Source organism: Macaca fascicularis, chromosome 11, assembly GCF_037993035.2.
Source record: "Macaca fascicularis isolate 582-1 chromosome 11, T2T-MFA8v1.1".
Lineage (NCBI taxonomy): Eukaryota > Metazoa > Chordata > Mammalia > Primates > Cercopithecidae > Macaca > Macaca fascicularis.
Window position 1 is genome coordinate 126498318 of NC_088385.1, and position 24299 is coordinate 126522616.

General features: G+C 44.1%; 2 protein-coding genes across 17 annotated transcripts in view; one reads left to right on the forward strand and one right to left on the reverse strand.

The window, feature by feature from the left end:
• Positions 1-24299, forward strand: part of CCDC60 (coiled-coil domain containing 60) — a 207481-nt gene that overhangs the window by 164534 nt on the left and 18648 nt on the right. Inside the window, exons 7-11 of the mRNA XM_005572376.4 lie at positions 1311-1545; positions 13308-13392; positions 16693-16764; positions 19482-19544; positions 20234-20359. Of these exons, the coding sequence (XP_005572433.3) occupies positions 1311-1545; positions 13308-13392; positions 16693-16764; positions 19482-19544; positions 20234-20359 (581 nt within the window). The remainder of the gene's footprint in view (positions 1-1310; positions 1546-13307; positions 13393-16692; positions 16765-19481; positions 19545-20233; positions 20360-24299) is intronic.
• Positions 1-24299, reverse strand: part of LOC107126792 (putative uncharacterized protein encoded by LINC00269) — a 214597-nt gene that overhangs the window by 113765 nt on the left and 76533 nt on the right. For 4 of the 16 annotated variants that reach the window (XR_012420738.1, XR_012420732.1, XR_012420736.1 and 1 more), the window contains one exon: positions 12083-12184. The exons of the other annotated variants lie outside the window; for them this stretch is intronic. The gene's annotated coding sequence lies outside the window, so the exon portion shown is untranslated. The remainder of the gene's footprint in view (positions 1-12082; positions 12185-24299) is intronic. 16 annotated transcript variants of the gene reach the window in all.

A 24299-nucleotide genomic window follows, 5' to 3' on the forward strand; every position in this document is an offset into this window, starting at 1 on the left:
ATTGCTTCTGATCACATACAGTGGACTCCCTGAAATGAATTCTGCTGAATACAATTTTCTCCACCCTGTGCAATGTATATTAAATGTTGGTGTGGTCTTCAGTGCTGTCTCTTCTCCCTATCACCTTTCCCAGGGTATCAAACGCTATGAGTTTCATCTAAAGAAAACACCAGTCTACCCAACAAGAGCTTTCATTTTAAATGTGCTCAAATAAAATTATTTCTATTAACTGAATATAAACTACAGCCCACTCTGTGTTGAGCTCTTTCTCTGGGGCATCTGAGGGCCTGTTCGTCCCCTGTGTAAACCTGGCATTTTAAATGTCATAAAGAATCATTAGCATGGGATAAAGGGCATTTTCGATGCCACTGAAAAAAACTTTTGCAGTATTTTGAAGCCAGGCATAGTAATGAGCTTTGGCATTAACCTGACTTGCGTCTGAATTCTGGTTCTGCTATTTTCTTGCTGTGATCTTGAGGAGGTTCCGAAGCCTCGCTGAAACTTGGATGAGTTATATGAGGACATAACCCCAAACAGTGCATTCTGAAGTGACACCAATCTCGCAGGAAGGTACACACAGACACACACACACAGAGTATGTGTGTACTCTTTCTTACTCTTTTCCTTCTAAAAATCCACAGGACTTTCCCTACCTACCTCTCAGTCCCTTCCAGAACTTATCATCCAATTCTCCTAGCCCACTACCACCATGGCTCCTCCCCAAAGAATGCCACTGCACCAGACAAATCTGCTTCCTCCCACTCACTTCCTAAATGTCAGGCCTAGAATTTCCCTATTCTGTATTCTTTAGAAAACCTCCATGATTACAAATCATTCTTTGAGGCCCAGGTGTCAACTTGGGAGCCAGGAAGTATATATATGGAATCTGGAGCCAAAACCAAGATTAGTTGAAAAATTAGACCCATCCTCATATACAGTTTGAAAATCAACTCCAATCGTTATTACAAAAGTCAAAACCTGTTCTGGGCATTGACATCATCACGGCAAACACGTGTGGCTTCCTACGGTGACCTCTTGGGCAACCATGAGCTCGTTCAATAGAATACATTCCACCACATTTGCTTCAAATAATACATGTTTTAACATTATCTCGATTTGCGACAAAAGGTCACTCCAGATCCAGAATATATCTCACGGTGTTTGGAAAGAGCCAGAAGGAATTCACAGTCAGACCCAGGCTTTGCTTTTGTCTGCTGTCCCTCCCCACCTCTCTCCTTCCCTCCCTTCTTTCTTTCTTCCATCTTTTTCCCCTTCCTTCCTGAAACCTCTCTTTCTTCTCTTTCCTTTAGACCAAGAAATTCAAAATTCCTACAATGCGAGTCACCAACCGCAAACCAAGCCGGCGAGGCTCCACACTCAGTCTGAGTCGGGCCAGTGGGGGGTCCTCTCCCCAGAGCAGCATGATCTCTGTGAACCCTGGCTCAGATGAGCCCCCGAGTGTGAATACCCAGGTGACCAGCAGCAAGGATATTGAGGACAATGAGTCATCTTCAACCAAGCCAGATGAAGAACCTCTGTCTATGAGTAAGTCCTACCTGAGATCTGACTCATCTACCCTGACCCTTTGCCTTTAAGCCAGACATCAAGAAACCCTCTTGCCTCAAGTCCCCCTCCAGTCATTTAAAGGTGACATGGGATCCCCCATCCTTGTTCAATTTCCTTGGACCTCTTTGTTTTCCCCAGTGGAGATCAGAAATATACTCCATAACTTGGGTTGCCCTGAGCCATTTCTCCTACAGAGACAGCCTGTGGTCACCAACTGCCCTTTTCTAATTTTAAAAATATTTTTATTTAGGCCAGGCACAGTGGCTCACGCCTGTAATCCCAGCACTTTGGGAAACCGAGGCAGGCAGATCATTTGAGGTCAGGAGTTTGAGACCAGCCTGGCCAACATGGTGAAACCCTGACTCTACTGCAAATACAAAAAGCAGCTGGGCATGGTGGCACGCACTGGTAATCCAAGCTACTTGTGAGGCTGAGACAGGAGAATCGCTTGAACCTGGGAAGCAGAGGTTGCAGTGAGCCGAGATCATGCCACTGCACTCCAGCCTGGGCCACAGAGGAAGACTCCATCTCAAAACATTTTTTTTTAAATTTAGCCCAATTTATACAGAACATTATCATTTCAATGTGTAACCAATGTAAAAATTATTAACGAGATATTTTATATCCTCTTTTATACTAAGTCTTTGAAATTCAGTGTCTACTTTTTTAAACAGCCTTATTATTGAGATATAATTTACACACCATAAAATTTGCTTATTTTAAATGTGCAATTCCATGATATTTAGTAAACTTGGAGTTGTGTAACCATCACCACAATCTAATTTCAGAACATTTCCAACCACCCGAAAGAAAAGCTTCTGCCCTTCTTACCCAGAGCCCCCAGGCAACCACAAACCTGCTTTCTGTCTCTACTGATTTGTCTTTCTGAACATTTTATAGATGGAAGTTGTATTGCTCTGTGATCTACACCCTGAAAAAGCCTTTTCAGTGGCTCAAAATTTGAGAGAGGCAAGTCCCTTAAAAAATATCCAATTAGGCCAGGCATGGTGGCTCATGTCTGTAATCCCAGATATTTGGGTGGTGGAGGTGGGCAGATCACTTGAGTTCAGGAATCTGAGATCAGCTTGGGCAACATGGTGAAACCTCTCCAAAAAAAAAAAAAAAAAAACAATTAGCCATGCATGGTGACATGTGCCTGTGGTTCCAGCTACTCAGGAGGCTGAGGTGGGAGGACAGCTTGAGCCTAGGAGGTAGAGGATTGAGGTGAGAAAATAGCTTGAGCCTAGGAGGTAGAGGCTACCGTGAGCTGTGATTTGCTTCTTCACTCCAGCCTGGGTAACAGGGCGAGACCCTGTCTCAAAAAGAGAAAAGAAAAAAAAAGAAGAGAAGAAGGGAAGGGGGAAGGAGGAAGGGAAGGAAAAAAAAAGGAAAATTCATTGAAATCTATGAGCCCTCACACAAGGAAAAAATTCAAACATACACATATATACAATTTTGCACAATATTTTGAGTGGGGTGCTGTGGACCTCTACTAGACAGAATCGTGACTGGATTCCATAAGTCACATAAAACATTCATTTTCAGAACTTTCTGGCTTGAGCTTGTATAGTAAAAGGAGATAGGAAAAGCAAGAGAAGGATCCAGAAGGATTCATACAGAAAGATGGAGAAGGTAGAAAGAAGAGAGGGTAAGACAAGGACATGAAGGAGGAATGGACCACCACAAAATTCTTGACTCTGATGCATGGGACATCTTCCCGTTTTCTCCCCATCTGCTGTGTCCCCTCAGTGGTGTCCAGCTGAACCTGCCTGTTTGGCCAGTGTTCTCTTTTTTTTTTTTTTGAGACAGAGTCTTGCTCTGCCACCCGGGCTGGAGTGCAGTGGCTGGATCTCAGCTCACTGCAAGCTCTGCCTCCCGGGTTTACGCCATTCTCCTGCCTCAGCCTCCCAAGTGGCTGGGACTACAGGCGCCCGCCACATCGCCCGGCTAGTTTTTTGTATTTTTTTAGTAGAGACGGGGTTTCACTGTGTTAGCCAGGATGGTCTCGATCTCCTGACCTCGTGGTCCACCCGTCTCGGCCTGCCAAAGTGCTGGGATTACAGGCTTGAGCCACCGCACGCGGCCTCGGCCAGTGTTCTCTATCACACCATCTGGAATGCCTGTGGCAGCCGAGGCCAGGCTGAGTGACAAGGATTGGGCGTCGCATAGATTCAAGGAGGCGAAAAAGGAGGTCAAGGCAGACCAAGAATCTGTGTGGGGCCCTGATGGTCAAAGATGGAAGTGAGCAGAAGTGCAAAAGTCCACTGGGTGGTCAGGGTTCAGAGTAATGACTGCCGATGAGAAAAGTCCCCACCGCCCCTGCCTGTTAACAGGGGGCTGGGAAAGGTCCCAAGCCCCAAAAAGCTGTTTTCTGAACAGAAGAAGTAGTATCTGAGATGGGAAGAAACTAAGATAGACCATCAGCAGATATGTGATTCTTATATATTTCTTTTCTGTCTCTCTTCTCTGTTTTAGAGACAGGGTCTCACTCTGTTGCCCAGGCTGGAATGCAGTGGCACAGTCATGGCTCACTGCAGCCTCAAACTCCTGCGCTCAAACAACCCTCCCACCTCAGCTTCCTGTCCACTGACGGATTTCTTGATTCTTCTTTCATTTAACACATACTTTTTGAGCACCTACTGTGTGCCCAAAACTGAGTTACTTGAGTACCCGCCCTTCCCAAGCTTACGTTTTAGAAGAGACAAATGATAAATAAGAAATCCATAGGCTGGGTGCAGTGGCTCATGCCTGTAACTCCAATATTTTGGGAGGCCAAGGCAGGAGGATGGCTTGAGTCCAGGAATTTGAGACCAGTCTGGGCAAAATAGTGAGACCCCATCTCTACATTAAACATTTTAAAAATTAGCCAGGCATGGTGGCACATGCCTGTAGTCCTAGCTACTTGGGAGGCTGAGATAGGGGGATCACTTGAGTCCAGGATTTCAAGATTGCAGTGAACTATGGTTGTACCACTGCACTCCAGCCTGGACAACAGAGTGAGACCATGTTTATAAAAATAAATAAAGTAATAAAAAAGAAAGTCATGGCATGGCATGGTGGCTCACGCCTATAATCCCAGCACTTTGGGAGTCTGAGGAGAGCGTATCACAAGGTCGAGAGATCGAGACCATCCTGGCCAACATGGTGAAACCCCGTCTCTACTAAAAATGCAAAAATTAGCTGGGCGTGGTGGCGTGCGCCTGTAGTCCCAGCTACTCAGGAGGCTGAGGCAGGAGAATGGCTTGAACCCGGGAGGCAGAGGTTGTAGTGAGCTGAAATCACACCACTGCATTCCAGCCTGGCAACAGAGCAAGACTCCATCTCAAAAAAAAAAAAAAAAAAAGAGCGAGAGAGAGAGAGAGAGAGAGAGAGAGAGAAAGAAAGTTGTAACTAGCAAGGCAATTGCATATAATATGAGGTCGGAAGAGAAACAACAGGATGCTGGGATAGAGAGAGATTATTGGTGGGTGTGAATCTAAATTAGCAAGGGTAATCAAGGAAGACTCTCTCAGGTCTGATGTTTGAACTGAGACGTGAAAACCTGAAGACCTGAAGCTGGGGAGGAAGGCAGGCGCCAGAGCATGCAGGGCGTTTGTGGAGCAAGTAAGACTTTAGAATTATTCCAGGTGCAAGAGGGAGTATCTGGAAAGTTTTCAGTACAGGAGAGACTAGACCTGATTTACTTTTCCAAGGTGTTTGTGTGGTTATTGGTATTATATCCATGGCTTCATTTTTTTTTTTTTTCAACTCTAAAAGCTTTGCTCTTAGATAAGAAGAGTAGAGCCATAGCCCAACTTCAAGGGCCCGCCCCAGTCCCAGAGCTTGCACATGGTTCTCCTGGGACAAACAGAACACTAGCGCTGGTGGCAGAAGGGAGCAGCAGAGGAATGAGACTTTGCAGTGAGGGGAGGGGTAAATGGAGCATCTCTCTAGGCACCTGCAACACCGAAGGCCTGTCAGGCCTGTCCCCAGTGGCCACTTTCCCCTCACATCCAATCACTCACCTGCTCTGATCAGTGCTGTCTCCTAAAACTCCCGCAAAGCCTACCCTCTTCAAACCTTTTGCTTTTGTCTTGAAGATAGAAAACTAGGGGCACATACGGAGATCCTGACACTTATGTTTAGTTTAGCATACACAAAAATTTGTGTTTTTTTGAAAAGTAGCTGTGACTTTTAAAGATTAAGATATTTTACCTAAAACTTCTACATTTTACAAACAAAACACTCTTGGCCAGATATGGCAGCTCACACTCATAATCCTGGCACTTTGAGAGGCCAAAGCAGGAGGACCACTTGAGGCCAGGAGTTAGAGATTAGCCTGGCTGACATAGCCAGACCCCATCTCTACAAATAAAATAAATTACTCCCTGTGGTAACAGTGGGCCTGCAATCCTGAATGACAACAATCAACTGGAGCTTGGTCCCTTCAAGTGAGGTTTGTGTTCTCCAGTTTTCCACAGTCTTCATCACTCCCTATTGCCCCACTCATTGCTCTGGTTGGCTGAGTGTGTGACCATTTATTAACACATTTGCCCTATTGTTTTCTTTAGAATGATGATGATGATGATGATAAAACTATAACTCACACTTAAAAGTATTTTTGTATCAGCTCCTTTATATGTACATTAATTCATTTAATCCTCACAAGAACTTCTTTATGCCTACTCTGCTGATGAGAACATTGGGGCACAGAGAGGTTAAGTTATTTGCCCCAAGTCACACAGCTAGTAAGTGATGAAGGCAGAATTTGAACCCAAGAAATCTGGCCCTCAAGTCAAATTTGATTGCTCTGCTTTACCCAAGTCTTCAGGAAAAAATAAAAAATAAAAGATGGACCAAGAGAGCAAACTGATTTTTTTTACATCAACTTGTGTCACTCATTTTTGGTATCTGGCCCCTGAAGGCCACCTGAGTTTTGGACCTCTGGTCTAGGGTCTCTTCACTTCTCACCTAGAAAACAGCAACAGCCTCCTAACTAGTTTCCCTGCTTCTTGTCCTGCCTTTACCCACTTATTTTTCTCCATGTTGAGACAGAAGGGACTTTCTAAATGAAAAATCTGATATAGTTCTCTCTAGCTCAACATCTTTCAATGACTCTGCCTTTTCTCTAATACATTACCTCTGATCTTGCCCCAGGCTGCCCAGGTCAGCTCTTGCTAGTTCACACCTTAAGTGGGGCACTCCAACCTCATCAAAACACTTTCTTCTTTTTAAACAATGCACACTCTTGTATGACTTTCTCTACTTGAAATGCCTGTTCATCCTTGACCCTTCAGTCTGGTGGACTCCTGCTGAAACTTCAAGACCCAGCTCAAATGTTCCCTCCTCTGTAAAGTCTTCTCTGACTCACCCAGGTTTCCTTTTAGCTTGTCTCTTAGTAGTTAGTGTTTGCTTTTATTGAATTATTAATTTTAACTTAAAATGCATCTCACTGTATCCAGTAGGAACTTCTTATGGCTCAATACAGAGACCTAAAAAACAGTGGGTTAAAAAAGATAAAAGCTTATTTTTTGTACAGGTTAAAGAAAATCAGTCCAGGGCTGGTAAGGTGGCTTCGATAGATCATCAGGGATCCCACTTTCCCTGCTTTCTTCGGTGTCATCCTTAATATCACTTCATAAGCCACCATGGCTGCCAGAACTCCAGCCATCACGCTCACATTCTAGGGTGGAAGAAAAAGGAAGTAAGCAAAGTACGAAAGTGTCCATTCCCAGCGGAGTTTAGGCAATCCACTCAGGAGCCCCATACCACACTTCTACCAAAATCTCATTGCCCAGAACTTAGTCACAGGGCCATGCCCAGCTGCAAAGGATGCTGAAAAAAAGGAGCTAGCAAATGCTTCCCCTTATACGCATAGAAAGAATCACAGTTCACTTACTAAGAAAGAAGGGGAAAAGGAATGTGAGCTCCCTGCAGGTGTGCAACAGTGACATCTTATTTACCTTTATCCTAGCATGCAGTAGGAACACAAAAATGACTGAAAAAAAATGAATTTCCTCTGGGAGGAAAAGTTTGCTACTTTAGCCTCCCAAACCTTTTCCTCCATTTATACCTTAACCTCCATCCCATTTGTCACAGCCTTGACAAAAGTAGATTAATTTCCCAGCCTCTCTTGCCTTCTAAAACCTCCTGAAATTGATTCTGAATTCATGGGTCCTATTCTGAGAGACACACTATTTGACCAAGGTCTAATTTCCAAGGCTTCTGCATAATGAAGTCTTTGTGGATACAAATCATTGGAGACAGCAGGTTGCAGCCTCTCTGTGGAATGATCCCCTCCCCAAATCAATGGCGGGAAGAATCCCAAAAAACAAAAGCCCAGGCTATTCCTCCTGCTGGTCTTGAAGCTCTGAGCCTTGGAATGATTAGGGAGAAACTCACTTAAATAACAACTCAAAATATGAGTCCTATGCCATCTCATGTTTCCCTTCAAACTAGCCCCATATGACAAAAACCACCTCCTCTATTCCCCCTCCCCAAAAAGAAGAAATGGATTTAGGTATTCAAGGGTGAGATTCTTAGACAGGCTGGGCATGGGAAATGGAGAAAGGAAGTCAGGATTTTTTTCTCTGGGGATATAATTTGACATTTGGTGCTTTAGGAGGGCTGCTTGATGTGCCAGGTAGCTGTGGTCATTTGCTGATATCCATATCCACCCACCCTTAGGCTGGTTTGCTTATGCGTTGGGGGTTGGAGTGGTGGAGCAGTCAGATGTTGCTGCTTGGCTCCAAAGAGAAGGGAAGAAACTAGGAGAACCAATCACAGCTCCCTTGCTAATAGGCTTCTGGACACACTCCAAGGATTCTAGGACCTGTGGCTCTAGGGAAGGTGGGCATGACAAGACAAAAATAAAGGTCAAGTTCAGATTAAATGGAAACATGCCCACAAATTGAGAGCTGGAGTAGAAAATGGCTTAATGCTGACATTTGTCACAGCCTAGATGGCTCCAAAGTCACTAAGGAAAGGCATTCTTTCCTAGCATCCAGTAATTGCGTTAATATGCAAAGCTGGATGTACACAATACACAAACGGTCTTGGGAAGCACTAGGCTTCATGACTCCCTTCCAGGTATGGCTTTTGACACCTGAGCTTGAGTCAACTGCAAGTATCCACTAAGGAATGAGGTGTCTGCACTGGTATTGTCATTGTTCATCAATATCCAAATCTAACTTGTAGTCCCAAATCCTTCCCTCTATTTCCTCCCTAGTTGTTCACTTTTACGTTTAGCAACTATTGACTGAGACCCCATGTGCTAAGCATGCTGCCAGGTGCTATCAATAAAAAGACAAATAAAATGTGGCCCCTGACATCAAGGAACTCACAGCCTAGAGGGGAAGACCTGCAAGTGAACAGAAAATAGCTATCACATGAAATCAATGCTGTGATGGGGGTCAGAAGGACAGTGTGCTGTAGGAGTCCACAGGTGGGCACCCTACCAGATGCAATGGATGGAGATGGGAAGACAGCATTCTTCCAGAACCCCAGAGGAGGGAGGAAAATGTGATAGATCTATCAAAAGTGCACGAAACCAACATCAGCCACACTGCTCTCTGTTCTGAGATGGTACAAGCCACCAATATTTCCCACAAAGACAGAAAATTAAAATAAAAAATTATTTTATGCAGGGGAGACAGCCATCTAGCATATTTGTTCATTTTGAGATGTAACTAGGTTGCACCACTAAGAATACATGTTTAAGGCTCTTCCTTTGGTTGCTCAAGTTCCAGTAGTTGGCTGTCGTAGTTTTCTTCTTAGTTCCTGGAATTATTTAAAAACCATCTCAAAAGTCTCCTCTCTTTTATTTCTTGATATATCTCTGATGTCCAATGGCTCTCTATGTATTTTCTCCTCTTCTCACTCTAAGTCCCTTCTTCCCTCTTCTTGTTCATAAATCTGGGGAGAAATTCTGGAGTAGTTACGGTCTTCAAAGGACAACCTCACACTGTTACATGTCAGCACCGTGGACAGCTATAAACATTCTGAAAAAGCAGTCCCAAAGCTCATGGTTTTGTATCAAAGCAGATTCCATGCTAGGGAATGGAAAGAATTGAGATATCCAGGGATTTGCAAATATGTATCGACATAAGACAGGACTATCTCTATTTCATTTTCCAGCTTTTTGGAGTGTCAGTGTGTTCGTTTCCTGCAGCAGCTGTAAAATTTCTGACAACAGAAACTTTTTGTCTCATAGCTCTGGATACTAAACATCCAACCCAACGTGTCCACAGGGCCATGCATCTTCCAAAATCCATAGGAGAGAATCGTTCCTTGACTTTTCTGGTGGGTGCTGGCAATCCTTGGCATTCCTTGGTTCATAAATGCATCACTTGAATCTAGAGCCCCTGTCATCACATAGCCACCATTTCCCTATGTATCTCTCTTTCCTATTTATAAGGACACTAGTCATTGGATAGAGGGTTCATCCTACTCCAATATGACATCACCTTGACTTAACTACAATCACGTGTCACATAACAATGTTTTGGTCAACAATGGACCACATATACGACAGTAATCCCATAAGATTAGAGTGAAGCTGAAAAATTCCTGTTGCTTAATATATCTTAGCCATCATTATATCATAGCACACTGTTATTCACAGGTCTGTACTGCATATAAAAGTATAACACAATTATGTACAGTACATAGTACTGTACTTGATAATGATAAAATGGCTATGGTACTGGTTTATGTAAGTACTATACTTTATTTTCTATTGTGATTTTAGAGTGTATTCCTTCTGCTTATAAAAAGAAAGTGAATCATAAAACAGCCCTAGGTAGATCCTTCAGGAGATATTCCAGAAGAACGCATTGTTACCATGGGAGATGACAGCTCCACGTGTGTTACTTGTTACCGCCTCTGAAGACCTTATGCAGGACAAGATGTAGAGGTGAAAGACAGTGATATTGATAATCCTGACCCTGTATAGGCCTAGGCTAATGTGTGTGTTTGTGGCTTAGTTTCCCTTTCTTTTCTTTTCTTTTTTATTCCCCCCTGAGACGGAGTTTCGCTCATGTTGCCCAGGCTGGAGTGCAGTGGTGCAATCTCAGTTCACTGCAACCTCCACCTCCCGGGTTTAGGTGATTTTCCTGCCTCAGCCTCCCAAGTAGCTGGGATTACAGGCACCTGCCACCACACCTGGCTAATTTTTTTTTTTTTTTTTTTTGTATTTTTAGTAGACAGGGTTTCACCATGTTGGCCAGGCTGATCTTGAACTCCCATCATCAGGTGATCCACCCACCTCGGCCTCCCAAAGTGCTGGGATTACCGGCATGAGCCACCGCATCTGTCCTTAGTTTTTAACAAAAATATTTTAAAAGTAAAAATTTTTTTTAAATAGAAAAATGCTTATAGAATAAGGATATTAAAAACGTTTTTTACAGATATACAATGTGTTTGTGTTTTATGCTAAGTGTTATTACAAAAGAGTCAAGAAGTTTAAAAAATGTAAAGCTTATAAAGTAAAAAAGTACAGTGAGCTAAGTTTAATTTATTATTGAAGAAAGAAAAACATTTTTAGTAAATTTAGTGTAGCCTAAGTGTACAGTGTTTATAAAGTCCACGGTAATGTCCTAGGCCTTCGAATTCACTCACCACACACTCACGGACTCACCTAGAGTAACTTTCAGTCCTAGAAGCTCCATTTATGATAAGTACCCTCTATTGTGTACTATTTTTTATCTCTTATACCCTATTTTGGCTGTACCTTTTCTATGTTATCCCTAGATACACAAATACTTAACGTTGTGTTATAATTGCCTACAGTATTCAGTACAGTAACATGCTGTACAGGTTCGTGGCCTGGGAACAAAAAAGCTGTATATACCAAGTGTATAGTAAGCTATGCCCAGGTGTATAGTAAGCTACACCATCTAGGTTTGTGTGAGTGCACTCTATAATGTTCACACAATGACAAAATCACCTAATGATGCATTTCACAAGATGTGTCCCCATTGTTAAATGACACAACGGTCATTACATCTGCAGTGACCCTATTTCCAAATAAGGTCATCGACTGATGTCCTGGTGATTAGGACTTCAGCATATCTTGGCAGAGAGGGTCGCACATTTCAACCCGTAACAGTCAGGTATGAAGAAATATTTCTACACTATACAAAAATCAACATTATTCTTTTTTCAGAGACAGGGTCTCACTCTGTCATTCACGCTGGAGTGCAGTGGTATGATCTTGGCTCCCTGCAGCCTTGACTTCCCAGGCTCAGGCGATTCTCCCACTTCATCCTCTTGAATAGCTGGGAATACAGGTGCACCCCACCACGCCCAGCTAATATTTTATATTTTTGTTTTAGTAGAGATGGTGGTTTCTCCATGTTGCCCAGGCTGGCCTCGAACTCCTGAACTCAAGCAATCCTCCCACCTTGGCCTCCCAAAGTGCTGAGATTATACGTGTGAGCCACTGCACCCAGTCAAAAGCAATACTAAATATGAAAATAAAAGTTAGGTCAAGGCAAGGAGGAGTGGTGGGAGCTGTGGGGAAATGGAGAACACTCACCTATCTAAAGGCATGTCCAGCATGCAGCAGAAATGGGGGCAGTGCAGTCCCATCTCAGACTCTCTTCTAGGGAAGCTGGAGGTCTCGATTTTCATGTGAAATCTTCCAGGTTGGCATCCGCATGGAATCAAATAAAACACATTTGTAAGCTGAATTCAGCCTGTGGATTGCTGGTTTAAAAATTCAGGCCTGTGGAGACCACAGAGGGTTTTCCTGAGCAAGATGATTTCTTCTCAGCTTTGGAAACAGTTCTTTCCGGCTGCAGTAGAGTCGAAGGTGGGGAAGGGAAGGGAGATGAAACCGGGGAGAAAAAGAGTAGCTGGGTCCTGGCAGGCCTCACAGGCCATGCTGAAAGAATTTATTTAAGTTGGGCCGGGCGCGGTGGCTCAAGCCTGTAATCCCAGCACTTTGGGAGGCCGAGACGGGCGGATCACAAGGTCAGGAGATCAAGACCATCCTGGCCAACATGGTGAAACCCCGTCTCTACTAAAAATACAAAAAAAACTAGCCGGGCGAGGTGGTGGGCGCCTGTAGTCCCAGCTACTCGGGAGGCTGAGTCAGGAGAATGGCGTGAACCCGGGAGGTGGAGCTTGCAGTGAGCTGAGATCCAGCCACTGCACTCCAGCCTGGGGGACAGAGCGAGACTCCGTCTCAAAAAAAAAAAAAAAAAAAAAAAAGAATTTATTTAAGTTTTATTTTTTATTTTATTATTATTGTTATGATTTTGATTCAGAGTCTAACTGTATCACCCAGGCTGGAGTGCAGTGGCACGATCTCAGCTCACTGCAACCTCTGCCTCTCAGGTTCAAGCAATTTTCATGCCTCAGCCCCCCAAGAAGCTGAGATTACAGGCATCCACCACCACGCCCAGCTAATTTTTGTATTTTTTTAGAGGTAGGGTTTCACCATGTTGGCCAGGCTGGTCTTGAACTCCTGTCCTCAAGTGATCTGCCCGCCTTCACCTCTCAAAGTACTGGCGTTACAGGCATTAGCCAAAGGTAACACAGAGAGCCACTGACGGGTCTTAAGCAGGGGCATGGCATGGTTAGTTTTGCAACAAGCCCAACACTATGAGCCACCTCTTCTGGACCCCAGTGGAATCCCTCTCCAGATCCCCAACCCTCAGGAACAGAGGTGACCCCAGCTTGGGGGCTGCACCCTGTCCTGCACAATCCTGTCTCAGGGGTGGCTTCTGGTCAAGAGTGACCTCTCATATTCTCATCAGATCTGCAGAAGCTCCTGGAGATGGTTCGGGAAGATGCCCGGAGGACAATCACGATAGAAAATGGGATGCAAAGGAAAGCACCCAGGTATGTGCTCTTGACTCCTGGGGCAAATAAAGCTTAGAATAATAGCAATCACATTAACAGTAGTAGTTGCCAGCTGTTGAGCATTTTCTCTGTGACAGGCACTGAGCTGTGTTGTTTATGTGTATCACTTCTCTGAGTTCTTACAATAATCCTACAAGGTAGGTACTATTATCTTTATTTTACAAATCAGGAAATGAGGCCCAGAGAGCCTATGTGACTAGTTCAAGGTCACTCAGCTAGTGAATGATAAGGTCATGACTCTAATCTAGACCTTTCTTACCGGTTTACTTTGGTTTTAGAGACAGGGTCTCGCTCTGTTGCCCAAACTGAAGTGCAGTGGCACAATCATAGCTCACTGCAGCCTCCAACTCCTGGGCTCAAGTGAGCCTCCCAACTCAGCCTCCTAAGTAGCTGGGACTTCAGACACACACCATCACACCTGGCTAATTTTTTTTTTTTTTTTTTTTTTTTTTTTGCAGACAGGGTTCGCTATACTGCCCAGGCTGGTCTCGAACTCCTGGCTCAAGCAATCCTCCCACCTCGGCCTCCCAAAATGCTGAGATTACAGGTGTGAATCACCATACCTGGCAAATCCAGATATTTCTAATTCCAAAAACCATTCTTCTCTTTGCCACTCAGCCACACTGCCTCTCAGGAATCTTCTGGTTATTCCTTCATCCTTTGAGTGAATACTTATGAACATGTACAGGCTGTGTACTCATTATTATTGTGAGAAGTGTCCATGAAAGGAAAGCTTGAAACTGTGAGAACAAATAATAAGGGCATTTGACCTAGTCTGGGTTGGGGATGGGGATCAGAGAAGTCTCCTGCAAGGAAGAAGCTTTAAGCTGAGATTTGGATGAAGCATGTAAATGAGCCAGCCTGATGAGGCTGGCATGGGTAGGTAGGGAGGTGGGGAAGAGAGTATTATAGTGTGCAAATGTGGTCAAAAGGGACCACAACACCTTCAAGGAACTGGAATGCAGCCAAAAAGGGATGAAACTCAAGGATTCTGGTGTTTATTCTAAGGGCAGCAGGAATCCTTTGAAGTTTCAAGCTGGCAACTGATATGATTGGCTCATAAGGAGGTACTATCAGACCTGAACCTAAGACATCCTCTTTCTGGTGGGAAGCCTCGTCCACCACACTTCTCACCTCTAAAAGCCCCAGAGAGCACACAGCCTAGAGCCGGAGTTCCCTTCCTAAGTGTGGATTCCTTTGAGTAAGCAAATTCCTTTGTGGAAATAAATGAGGCACTAGAAGAGGTTCATCATTGCCTTCAGCCCACTGGGATGCCAACTATGACTTATTGGTTATTGTTATTACCATAATTACAGTTCACTGTGCACTTTCACATGCATCACACCTCACCTCTGCTTGCGAACGATGAATTCGCTGGCGGCTGCCTCGACTCTCATTGGGGCTTCTCTGGAAGGTGGCACTTGGAGGCGCTCAGAGGCAACCTTGACCCATAAGGCCCCCACTGCTGTGCCTGATTTATAAGCATTAGAGACAGACAATAACAATGAAGCATCAGCTCAATGAGGTTCCTTCCTTCATAAGAACTCACAGCACAAGCACTGGCTTTGGAGTCAGACTGACATGGATCCAAAACCTGCGGCCCTTGGACAAGTCATCTAGCCTTTCTCAAAACCTCAGTTTTCTCATCTATAAAATGAGATTGTGTCACATCGAAGCATTGGCTTTGGAACCAGACAAACGAAGGTCAGTCTCCATGGCCATGACTAATTGCCGGGTGATGTTGGGCAAGTTGCTTCACCTCTCTGAGTCTGATTCTCAGTCTGTAAAATGAGGCTCATTAGCAGCCTATCCCAAAGGGTTCTAGTGAGAATTAGATGATATTATCCCTGTAAAACATTACTAATGTTATGGAAATGACATCTACTTCAATGAAACATTTTAAGCATTTAATCAGATAATGCATTTATATAACATACTACCATGTGCCTGGCATAGAGTAAGTATTCAATAAATGGCAGTGAGGTTGGTGGTGGGGATGGTGGTGAGGACGGTTGTTACGTTCATCCCACACATGTTGCCCCACGGAATCTTCTCCTGCTGAGACAGGTACATTCACCATTACCATGACCCCATCTCACAGATGTCAAAGAGCAACAAGCAGTGACTTCCATAAGGTCTTCAAAGACAAAACCACACTAGAACCTGGTTCTCATGAGACCCATCACATGGTCTCTGCTTTCAATTTAATGATAAATAACCATGGTTACAGAGCAAGAATGTGTTGAAGTTTCCCTTCCTCATTAATTCCTCTGGGAAAAAAATCTCCCTAATCTTTTGCTAAGGCAGCAGATATTGAAGCTTCAATACAGAGCTACAGAGAGACGGTTAGGAAAAGCTGCAGATTCTCTTTTGCCCCTCACTTTAGAAGCTGGATTCCTGTCTCACTTGAGATCCCAAATCTGCTCCCATCAAGGCTGATATCGAACTGTGGGGCTTTCAGAAATCCCCACAAGCCAGTATATCCAGCCCCCAGCCTCCAGGCTGGGCTGCCCCCAGTCATCTAAAAATACAGCCTTTCCTTAAAATCTTATAGTAGTGTCCCTGAAGATCAGAAGCAGTTGGGTTACTTGTGAAAAATACAGATTTCTATCCTTCCTCATCCCAGAACCCACTGAATCAGAATATCCAGAGGTAATAAGATATATGTGTGTGTGTGTGTGTGTGTGTGTGTGTGTGTATGCAGTGGTACGATCTCGGCTCACTGCAACCTCCGCCTCGCTGGTTCAAGCGATTCTCCTACCTCAGCCTCCCAAGTAGCTGGGATTACAGGCATGCACCACCATGCTCAGCTAATTTTTGTGTTTTTAGTAGAGACGGGGTTTTGCAATGTTGGCCAGGCTGGTCTGGAACTCCTGACCTCAAGTGATCCACTCGCCTTGGCCTCCCAAAGTGCTGGGATTACAGGCATGAACCACCATACCTGGCCAGTAGCTATATTTTTTTAACAAGCACTTCAGGTGGGCATTATTTCACAGTATTTTCTGTATGGTGGGGAATTTTAGGAGAGGGTGTGTGTGTGTACCTGTGTGTGTGATCTAAAGGCACCTTCTGGGGCCCCCGTCCAGGCCAATGATTCAAGTCCCAGAAAACGTGGCCAAGGAATCTGTATTCTTAGCAAACTCTCCAGGTGAGTGCTAGGCTCAGTAGAGGCTGAAGATTCTTGCTCTAGAAAGAGAATTCCCCTCCTCCCACACGTAGTTACTGCACAAAAGCTTCATTAATTCAGCGGCTTGTTAAAGGACTCGTTTTGCCTTGCAGCCTCTTGTCAGTGCTGAAACAAAACAAGAGTAATTCTGCTTATAAGGAAATGCAGACCACCCACAAATCAAGGTAGGAAAGCCTGGAGCCTGCAGCAGGTGCCTTGGAAGGCAGCCCACAGTTACAGGGGCCACTGCAGGGACGCTCCTCCCCAGACCATGGAAAGTGGCACAGGGAAGAGGGAACTTTTTCCTTCTTATGACCTCATTAGAAACAAGCTCCTATACTGCAGGGCCAGGGATGAGAATTCAGGTATTTCTCCCCAACAATTATATACCATCAAGTTAAAATCTTCTAGTCATGGAGAAGTGAGGTAGGGAGGACGTGGTACAAGACTATGTCTCTCTTTACTTGGGTAATTTATAATGGGGGAGGTGGAGATCTTCCCCCAATTTATTTGTTCATTTAGAAAATATTCTCTTTTTTTTTTTTTCAAGATGGAGTCTTGCTCTGTCACCCAGGCTGGAGTGCAGTGGTGTGATCTCGGCTGACTGCAATCTCCACCTCCTGGGTTCAAGTGATTCTCCTTCCTCAGCCTCCCGAGTAGCTGGGATTACAGGCACGCACCACTATGCCCTGCTAATTTTGTATTTTTAGTAGAGAGGGGTTTCACCATGTTGGCTAGGCTGGTCTTGAGCTCCTGACCTCAAGTGATCTGCCTCCCTCAGCCTCCTAAAGTGCTGGAATTACAGGCATGAGCCCTACCCATTTAGAGAACATTCTTAGATTCCCCATCTGTGCCAGTAACTGTGCTAGGTTTGGGGGATTCAGCAGCAAATGAAACAAACACAAACAAACCCAGCCTGCCCTCGTGGATCTCTGTGTCTGGGCTGGGGTTATAACCTTTTATGCCATAGACTCCTTGGAAGTCTGAGAAAACCTATGGACTCCTTTAAGAAAGATGTTTTTAAATGCATACTATACATTACAAAAGATCACTAAGAAATTTATAGTAATCTAGATTGCTATATTACAATCAAATTTGGAATATGGTAATCTATGTGTGTCTTTCACAATGCATTATATAACAAAACTCAACTCCTGTAATTTTGGATCAGTGTTGAGTATAAATGATTTTTCAAACTATCTCTCACAATTGTAATGTGATAGGCAAATACCTGCAATTTCCATTTTGGTTGAAGGTTAGTTCAACTAAAGATGCAACTTTTTTCCCATCTGCATTCATGGACCCCTTGAATTCTACCCAGGCTTAAGAACTGCTGATCTAATGGGAGAGTCAAACATTTCTCAGATAATCCTACAGCTAGCCATAACATCATGACTGTGAAGTGTTCTGAAAAAGAAGTAGGGGTACTGGGTGCTAACCAACACTGAGTCCGATGTTTAAGCTGAGAACTTAAGGACAAAGGAGAATTGACTAGACTAGGAGGTGGAAAAGGTGGGAATGCTGTTCCAAGCAGGGGCAATAGCATGTGCAAAGGTCCTGGGGCAGGAGGAAGCTCAGGAGCACCAAGCAAAGACCAGTGCAGCTTAAACTCAAAGAGGGCCAGGTGGGGGGCGCAGAGTGAGACAGGCAGAAGCGTCTTTTGCTGCTTATTTCTGTCTCTTGCTTATCACTCACTAATAACACCACCTTCCTTACCTCCCACCTCCTCCCTCAATCACTGTCAAAGCTCTTGAAAAGAAGAGAGTCATCTATAGGAGGAAGGTCAGGGCCACCAGGCTCCCTCAAAGAATTCATCTGCAGGGATTAGGGCAGCTGGTTGGAATCCAAAATCAAGGCTTTCTGGATATTGTTAATGGGGGCCTGCTTCTTACCCAAGTAGGATGAGGATTTGCCCACTAGGCCTAAGACCTCCACATCTAGTCCTGTGAGCTTCTGGGGAAACCAGCAAAGGCCAAGACCTTTTCTATGGGGAGGGGTCTGGAAAAAGAAGTCCCAAATGCCACAGGACTAGAAGCAAAAGGTTACCCACACATCCTATTAATAAGGAAAACAGTCTTACCACCCCCTCCCCCAGAGCCACACAGATAAAGTGGTCAGACAGTTTTCCAAGCATTTGGAAGAAAGAAGGGGAAACACGGTCAGCGCAAAGGTGCTAGACAATGGTGCTGAAAGCCCAAGTCCCTAAACAAGGATCCTGGAGAAAGGCGTGAGCGGGGGTGGTGGGCAGGGGTAGGGGCTCCTCATCCCCCTCTAGGAAGCTTGCCCAGGCAGAGTCATAGGAGGGTGTATCCATATGAGGATTCAATCATCCACACCTAGAAAGGGTTGGCTGGCCTGATGAGTTGATGGGTCACAGATGAGGAAACTGACCATCCAGAAGGGAGCTGCTTGCTCACAGACTGACAAGGGGTAAAATGGGTGTTGGGCTTCACTAAATCTGCACCTGGCCCAGTGTTAAGTGTTGGGTATGGAGAGGAGTATGGAAAGGTCTTAAGCCAATTCACCCTCCAGACAAAAGAACAGTTTTACACAAATGAAACTGAGATCCAGAAAAGACATAATCCTGACAATATGCAGAGGCGGAAGGTCAAAATTAGACAGGAGAGTTCAGATAGGACTGTAGGACTTGTTGCGGACCATAAGGCAGGATAGGATTTAAGTTGGTAGAAAATAAACAAAGAGGACCCTCCAGGCAGGGATATGGTGGGAGGAAAGGCCAAGAGGTGGGAAGAAATTCATAGAGTTCTGTGACTGGTGCCTTGATTAGCACCACCTCCCTTGCCTGAATCCTGGAAGCTGGCAAGTGCCATGGAGCCCTGGGGACACCATTTTCTTGAAAAGCAGACTCTGAGCAACTTGAAACCATCCTTTTGTGTTTCAGTGAGAGATCCAGCAGTACAAGTGCAGAAAGCCACATCCAACCAGTCCAGAAGAAGTCTAAAAAGTAAGCCAGGAGGGCAATGGAAGGAGCCACACAACAGGGAACGTGGTGACCACACCCTCTATATTCCAGGGGTGTGGAAATGACCCAATGCAGACCAGACTCCCTAAAGCCATAGACGATGCTGAAGGACAAGGGATCCCCCAGGTTTAGGGACTCATAGTCAAGAAGCTGAGCAACAATGCAGACAATGGCAAGAAACTCTTCCGCTGTGCCAGGCACCACGAAAAGCATTCTGCCTTCATTACCTTCCTTGTTCCTCAAAACCGATCCTATAAGGCAGGGGCATTATCCCATCTTACAAAGGAGCAGGCAGAAACCTGGCCACGTGAAATGTCTTGCCTGAGGCCACACAGCTAAGAAGTGGTGGAGCTGGACTTTGAGCCTGAATCTCCCAGCTCCAAATTCCATCTCCCATCCTTAACATTCGCTGGGCTCCAGTGACCAGCTGTCTCACCGTGGGCTCATTTAATAGGGTCTGAACCACCATCCTGATGCTATTGGGAGGATCTGTCCTTCCTACATCCAGGGGGATGCTTAGGAAGTCTCCAGGTGAGGGCAGAGAACCCAGGTGGCTACAGGGAGTCCTACATGCAGAGCACCTTGGGGCCAAGGGAGCCAGAGTGGGACCCAGGTTACTAGGGGACATCCCTGGGCTCCATTCCCCAAGCCCTTCTTATCTGTGTCCACAGCCGCACTAATTATGACATCAACATCCAGTACAAGAGTGGGGTGTGTAACAGCATGAGGGCCAAGTTTTACAGCGTAGCCCAGGAGGCTGGCTTCTGCCTGCAGGACAAGATGGAAATCCTCATGAAGTAAGGGCACACATATATCCATTCATTTGAAGGGCATTCACTGGGTACCTACTATATGCCTGCCAGATGCCAGGTGCTGGGGTTATATCACAAAGAAGAGCTTGCTCTCTGTCCTCAGGGAGCTCACAGTCTTCTGGAAAATATGGGCAGAAACAAAATAACTGTATCATAAATATGTAGGTACAAATTATAATCATTGTCCTACCGTAAGAGAACAGGGTGCTACGAGAGAGATATAGACAGGATAGGTACCTAATCTAGATTGGGAAATCTGGGAAGACCTCTCCGAGGAGGTGACTTTCAGATGAGTCCTGAAGGATAAGGAAGAGCCGGCAGTGTGATGAGAAGGTGGAATTACATTCCAGGTAGAAGGAAAAGTGCATGCAAAGGCCCAAGTGCAGAAGGGACATGGAGAATTTGAAGAGGATGGACAAGTGGTAGATGAGGGCTGCATCATGCAAGCCACAAATGCCAGAGTTACGATGTGGGATTTGATTTTAAGAGCACCAGAAAGCTATTGAAAGTTTTTGTTCTCTGTTCTGACAACCCAATAATTTCTTCCCTTTCTAGCTTACCCCTTGACTCCAGAGACCATCCACTCCAATAAATGTATCTATACAACAAAGTTTGCATTATGGCCCGTTGCACTCTCATTCTCACAGCACTGATGGGCTGAATGCTCTGAGGCTAGGATTTGGAGAAGACTAATCCTCGCCCTCTCCTTCTGGGAGCTGACAGTCCAGTAGGGAAGATGGAAAAGTAAACAGGAAATTAGCACACAGGGGTCTGGAGGTTGTGGGAGGAAGCAGCCTGCTAAGGGAACACAAAAGGGATGCCCCGCCTCGCCCAGGACAGCCCTCAGAAAGATCTCCTTGGAGGAAACAGCATTTTATTTTATTTTATTTTATTTCATTTCATTTTATTTTATTTTATTTATTTATTTTATTTTATTTTATTTTATTTTATTTTTTTTTTGAGACGGAGTCTCGCTCTGTCGCCCAGGCTGGAGTGTAGTGGCGCGATCTCGGCTCACTGCAAGCTCTGCCTCCCGGGTTCACGCCATTCTCCTGCCTCAGCCTCCCGAGTAGCTGGGACTACCCACAACCGCGCCCGGCTAATTTTTTGTATTTTTAGTAGAGACGGGGTTTCACCGTGGTCTCGATCTCCTGACCTTGTGATCCGCCCGCCTCGGCCTCCCAAAGTGCTGGGATTACAGGCGTGAGCCACCGCGCCCGGCTATTTTATTTTATTTTTGAGACAGGGTTTTGCTCTGTTACACGGGCTGGAGTTCAGTGGCATGATCATACCTTACTGCAGCCTCAAGTGCTAAGGTTTTTGGTTTTGTTTTTTGGTTTGGGGGTATTTTTTTTACAGATAGGGTCTTGCTATGTTGCCCAGGCTGGTGTCAAACTCCTGGCCTTAAGCAGTCCTGTCACCTTGGCTTCCCAAAATGCTGGGTTTGCAAGCATGAGCCACAACACACAGCTGGAAACAGTATTTTCAGTTTAATAAACATAGATGGTATTCCCAGGGCACTTACTATGTACCAGTCATGGATGTAAGAGCTTTGTATTTACGTATCATTTAATGCTCACAACAATCCTATGAGGTAGGTGCTATCATTAGACTTATTTTGTAGATGATAAAAGTGAGCTCAGAGATGCCTCTTATCAAAGGTTCTCCAGTGGCTAAGTAGTAAAGCTAGAATTCAAACCCAAAGAGTCATGCTGAACAACTTGGAAAATATATTTCAGGATGTCATCCATGAAAACTTCCCCAACCTTGCTAGAGAAGCCAATAGTCAAATTCAGGAAATACAGACAACTCCTGCAAGAGTCTACACAAGAAGGTCATCCCCAAGACACATAATCAGCAGATTTTCCAAGGTCAAAATGAAGAATGTTAAGGGCAGCTAGAGAGAAAGGGCAGGTCACCAAAAAAGGGATCCCCATCAGGCTAACAGCAGACCTCTCAGCTGAAACCCTATAAGCCAGAAGAGATTGGGGGACTATATTTAACATCCTTAAAGAAAAAAATATTCAACCAAGAATTTCATATCCAGACAAACTAAGCTTCCTGCGTGAAAGAGAAATAAGATCCTCTTCAGATAAGCAAATGTTGAGGAACTTAATCACCACCAAGCATGCCTTCCAAGAAATCTCGAAAGGAGTACTAAATATAGAAAGGAAAGACTGCTATCAGCTAATATAAAAAGACACTTAAACATACAGACCAGTGTCACTGTAAAGCAACCACACAAACAAGCCAGCATTATAACCAGCTAATAGCACAGTGACAGGATCAAATCCACACATATCAATACTAACCTTGAATGTAAATGGGCTAAATGCGCCATTTAAAATTCACAGAGTGGCAAGCTGGATAACAAAGCAAGACCCAACGGTATGCTGTCTTTAAGAGACTCATCTCATGCATAATGACAGTTATAGGCTCAAAATAAAGGGATGAAGGAAAACCTACCAAGCAAATGGAAAACAGAAAAAAGCAGGCATTGCCATCCTAATTTCAGACAAAATAGATTTGAAACAAGCAAAGATCATAAAAGACAAGGGAAGGGCATTACATAATTGTAAAGGGTTCAAATTCAGCAAGAAGACCTAACTATCATAAATATATATGCATCCAACATAGGAGCACCCAGATTTATAGAGCAAGTTATTAGAGACCTACAAAGAGATATAGACTCCCACTCAATAATAGTGGGAGACTTCAACACTCCACTGACAGTATTAAACAGATAATTGAGGCAAAAAATTAACAAAGATATTCTGGACCTAAACTCAGCATTGGAACAAATGGATCTGACAGACCTTTATAGAAGTCTCCACCCCAAAACAACAGAATATACATTCTTCTTATCACCACATAGCACATACTTAAAATTGACTACATAATTGGACATAAAACAATCCTCAATACATGTAAAAGAACCAAAATCATACCAAACACACTCTCAGACCATAGCACAATAAAAATAGAAGTCAACACAAAGAATATCACTCAAAACTATACAATTACATGGAAAGTAAACAACATGCTCCTGAATGGCTTTTGAGTAAATAATGAAATTAAGGCAGAAATCAAGAAGTTTTTAAAAAATAATGAGAACAAAGATATAATATACCAGAATCTCTGGGACACAGCTAAGGCAGTATTAAGAGGGCAACTCATAGCACTAAATACCCACATCAAAAAGTTATAAAGATCTCAAATTAACAACCTAACTTCACAACTGAAAGAATTAGAAAAGCAAGAACAAACCAACCCCAAAGCTAGCAGAAGATGAGAAATAACAAAAATCAGAGCTGAACTGAAGGGAATCAAGACATGAAAAACCATTCAAAAGACAAACAAATCCAGAAGTTGATTTTTTGAAAAAGAATAATAAAATAAATAGGCCACTAGCTGGACTAATTAAGAAGAAAACAGAGAAGATCCAAAAAACACAATTAGAAATGATGAAGGGAATGTTACTACTGACCCCACAGAAATAAAAATAACCATCAGAAACTACTACAAACACCTCTATGCACACAAACTAGAAAACCTGGAAAAGACAGATAAATTCCTGGACACATACACCCTCCCAAGACTGAGCCAGGAAGAAACTGATTCCCTGAACAGATCAATATCAAACTCTACAATTGAATCAGTAATAAATAGCCTACCAACCAAAAAAATGCCCAGGACCTGATGGATTCACAGCCAAGTTCTACCAGATGTAAAAACAAGAGCTGGTACCATTTCTACAGAAAGTATTCCAAAAATAGAGGAGAAGGGACTTCTTCCCAACTCATTCTATGAGGCCATATCATCTTAATTCCAAAACCTGGCAGAGACACCACAAAAAAAGAAAACTTCAAGCCAATATTTTTGATGAACATCAATGCAAAAATTATCAGCAAAATACTTGCAAACC